Source organism: Quercus lobata, chromosome 5 (assembly GCF_001633185.2).
Source record: "Quercus lobata isolate SW786 chromosome 5, ValleyOak3.0 Primary Assembly, whole genome shotgun sequence".
NCBI lineage: Eukaryota > Viridiplantae > Streptophyta > Magnoliopsida > Fagales > Fagaceae > Quercus > Quercus lobata.
This window is the reverse complement of record NC_044908.1, coordinates 2,143,298-2,147,594: the sequence shown is the minus strand read 5'-3', so window position 1 is coordinate 2,147,594 and position 4,297 is coordinate 2,143,298. Positions and strand designations below refer to the sequence as shown.

Below are 4,297 nucleotides of genomic sequence, written 5' to 3'. Positions count from 1 at the left end.
ACCTTCTTCAAAGTCTTGAAGAATGGAAGGCATTTGTCTGTAGCCTTCGAGACGAATCTGTTGAGGGCCGCTATTCTTCCCGTAAGGGATTGCACTTCTTTGATTGTTCTGGGTGAGGACATTTCAAGGATGGCTTTGACCTTCTCGAGGTTTGCTTCAATCCCTCTCTGCGAAACCATAAACCCGAGGAATTTTCCCGAGGAAACCCTAAAAGCACACTTGGATGGGTTAAGCTTCATGCTGTACTGCCTGAGCGTATTGAACGTCTCCCTAAGATTGTCCAGATGATCTTCTTCCTCCTTGCTCTTGACGAGCATATCATCAACGTAAACCTCCACATTTCTCCCGATTTGCTTCTCGAACATTTGGTTCACCAACCTTTGATAGGTGGCACTTGCATTCTTTAGCCCAAAAGGCATGACCTGGTAACAGTAAAGTCCCTGGCTGGTGATAAAAGCAGTCTTCTCTTGGTCTTCTTCAGCCATTTGTGTCTGGTTATATCCTGAGAACGCGTCCATAAACGTGAGAAGTTTGTGCCCTGCTGTGGAGTCCACTAGCTGGTCGATTTTGGGTAGTGAGAAGCTGTCTTTTGGGCAGGCTTGATTTAGGTCTATAAAGTCGACACACATTCTCCACTTCCCATTTGCTTTTTTGACCATGACTACGTTGACCAACCACTCTGGGTAGTGGACTTCTCAGATAAATTTGGCTGCAAGTAACTTATTTACCTCGTCCATCATTGCCTTGTTTCGCTTGGGGGCAAAGAGTCTTCTTTTTTGCTGGACGGGTTTCTTTCCCGGGTCAACATTCAGGTGATGCTGGATGAGGCTTGCTGGGATTCCCAGCATATCTTCGTGGCTCCATGCGAATATATCGAGGTTGCTTTTCAGGAAGCTGACGATCTCTTCCTTCGTCCTGGGACTCAAGTTCATCCCTATTTGGGTCGTCTTTGGCAGACTCCCTTCAGCCAGCTCTACCGTTTCAAGCTTCTCCACAATCTCTGGCGATTTCTCTTCAATCGTCTACGTATGGTTCTCTTTTGAGGCCAGGAAGGCCTGATAGCATTCTCTTGCCAATACCTGGTCTCTTTTAATTTCTCCGACACCCTGTTCTACTGGGAACTTCACCTTTAAGCAGTAGGTGGAAATAGCAGCCTTCCAGCGATTGAGCATTGGTCTTCCTATGATCACATTGTAGGACGAGGGTGAGTCCACTATCAGGAAATTGTGCTGGTTGGTTACCTGGAGGGGGTATGATCCGGCCGTCACTGTCAATGTTACTATTCCTCTAGGGTATACCTTGTCTCCGCTGAAATTGACAAGGGGAGACTCAAAAGGACGGAGCCTTTTTGGGTCTAGTTTTAGTTGCTGGAAGGCAGGAAGATAGATTATGTCGGCTGAGCTTCCACTGTCGACCAGGACTCTTCGCGTGTTGAACCCCTCGATCATGATCATAATGACGAGTGGGTCATCATGAGGTTGCTTTACACTTCTGGCATCCTCCTTAGAGAAGTACAAGTCTCCATTGGTGCGTCTTTGCTTCAACGGAGGTATACTGTGGACGCTGTTTACCTGCTTTTGGTATGATTTCCTGAGGGATTTGAATGATCCCCCAGTGGTTGGTCCTCCGGCGATGGTTTTTATCTCCCCTAGCGCGCTTTGTGGACGAGGTTGGGGGCGGTCTTCATCTCTCCTTGCATTAACTTGCTGGCTTTTCTGTCCATACCTGCCGGAATCTCCCCTTTTTATATACTGTTGTAGCTTCCCATTACGGATGAGCTCTTCAATCTGCTCTTTGAGGTCCCTGCAATCCTCCGTGTAATGCCCATGATCTTTGTGGAGGCGGCAGTATTTCCTCTTGTCACGCAAACCAGGTGCTGAATGGAGTGGTCTTAGCAACTTGAGAGATGGTTCGTCCCTTATCTCTATTAGAATCTAGTCAACGGGCATCATCAGCTGTGTGAATTTCGATGGACGAGGGTTCTTGTCCTCCCTCCTCCTATTTCCGTCGTCATTCCGTCGGTCAGCCCAATCCCTTTTTAGCCCTCGTCGATTGTCCTCCTTTTCCTTCTTCTTTTCCTTGCTCTTCTCTGCTCCGTCAATGGCTGCTAGGGCTTCTTCCACGTTCATGTACTTCTGAGCTTTCAGCAATGCCTTGGCCATTGTCTTAGGGGGGTTCTTTGCCAAAGATGCCACAAAATCTCTGGGCTTCAACCCCGCTTTGAAGGTCGTGAGATGCACCTTGTCATCTGCCTCGTCTATTTCCAGAATTCCTCGGGTGAATCGTGTCAAATAAGACTTCAATGGTTCCTTCTTTCCTTGTTTGATGGTAAGCAGATGGTCGGCAGTCCTTTTTGGACACTGCCCGCCTACAAAATGACGAACAAAGGAACTACTTAATTGCTCGAAGTTATCAATGGACGATGTTGGCAACTTGTTGAACCACTCCCTGGCTGCTCCTTTGAGGGTTGTAGGAAAGGAGCGACATAAAATCTCATCAGGTGGCTATTGAAGGCCTAGGGTCGTCCTGAAGGTATTCAGGTGATCCAAGGGATCTTTCAGCCCGTCGAAAGGTTCTAGCTGGGGTAGACGGAATTTGGAGGGTACTGGGCACTCCTGGACGGCCATGGTAAAAGGTGAATCCATCTTCCGGACGATCTTCTCCAAGCTTTGGTCCGTTTTTCCTTTGATGGCGTTCCTCAGTTCGTCCATCTCTTTCCTCATCTCTCTTAAGAGATCCGAGCTTGCTTCTTCCGAAGTGCTGGTTCGCCTTCTGTTGCTGTCTTCGTCGTCGCCCCCTGTCTACACGATTACTTTCCTGTAGCAACCGTTGCTTCATCTCTTGGTTCTGTCTGGTGAGTTCTTCCACAGTTGCTAATAGAAACTAGATTTGTAGGGCCAATGCAGCGGGATCTGGGTTTGTATTGGATTCCATTTGGACCGGGGACAGATCACGTGTTGAATCATCTCCCCATAGACGGCGCCAAACTGATGATGCTCAGATCGTCAGCCAATTTTGATCGTCCAGATGGATGTCGTCCACGACCAACCCAATCCTCAGTAACGAGTGAATGGAAGAACGGGTGTAGTTCGCCGGCGTGGTGCCTGCAAAAAGGTCTCCGATGCCAAAGTTAGAAAGATTGACAAAAGAGAGCTGTGAGAATAATGTGCTAGAGTTTTTGCCTTACCTCCACCCCTTTTGGGGTTATGTATTTATATACGTGCACTCACAGGTGGTTTCTTCTAGTTGGTGGAGTCTTGATGGAGACTTTATTCTTGCCTGGTAACGCCCCTGCGGGGTGTTAATGATGAGCTGCCCCTCCCAACGGTCTGAAGGTTGATCAATGTTTTGTAACGGTTCCTCGAGGGGTGGAAGTGGGTTTGCTCGTCCTTGAGCGACGACCATTTATTCCCGGACGATCTTGGTTAGGTCGTCCGCCACTAGTCGTGAATGTATGGACGATTATGATTTAATCGAGCCTATCACAAAATAATATTTCTTTTTTCCCTTGTTAATAACTACAGACCAAGGCATATACCATTGTAAGTTTTTTTTTAAGACCTTCTTCTCTCTCCTCATGTGTGTGTTAAAAATTTTTAGTATTCTAAAAAAAAAAGGCATATACTGCGGACTAGGTGCGTTTACGAGCAAGACATGATAATGAAATCTAATTAAAGATTTGGCACAAATATATAAAACCTATGTCACTCATCCGTCTTTTAATGGCTTGGTGCATTGGCCATCTTCCATGATTCCTTACGCGTAAATGTCCCTGTTAGACAAACGTTCAAACGAAATTGAAAATGATGTTAAGAAATTAATTTGTAGTCATCCTCGGCTACTTCACTTGAGAGGAAATTAGCTATACTACAAGGTATTAAAAAAAGAAGACTGTTTTATTATTATTATTTTTTTAAAATTGTGGAATTATTATTATTATTATTATCTTAATTTATTTGGTAATTAATTCATAAATTCGCTACATAATCAGAATATCAGATTTGGACATAAACAAGACTTTTTTTTCCTTCGGAGAAACTGTTTAACACATATGCTAAATTCATGTTTTTTTTTTTTTTTTTAATACTTTTAAATTTTGAGATATTTGAAGTTTAAATATTTTTTACAAATAAGATAAATATTCATCTTTGAGTGTTTTAATATTTTGCAAGTAAATACGATACAAGTTCATCTTTAATTGTCTTAATATTTAGGTAGAAGGGTAAGGATAAAATGGGTTAGTCAAAATACAGTCAATAGAAAGTCTACGTAAGATAAAAATAGTAACTCTTAAAAG

General features: G+C 44.1%; 1 protein-coding gene across 1 annotated transcript; it reads right to left on the bottom strand.

Moving 5' to 3' along the window:
- Positions 1-1,022: 1,022 nt before the first annotated feature.
- LOC115989142 lies at positions 1,023-2,162 on the bottom strand. The gene is made up of 2 exons (XM_031112804.1): positions 1,976-2,162; positions 1,023-1,876 (listed from the first exon to the last, which is right to left on the bottom strand). Exons 1-2 carry the CDS (start codon positions 2,160-2,162, stop codon positions 1,023-1,025), a joined length of 1,041 nt encoding a protein of 346 aa, XP_030968664.1.
- Positions 2,163-4,297: the final 2,135 nt, after the last annotated feature.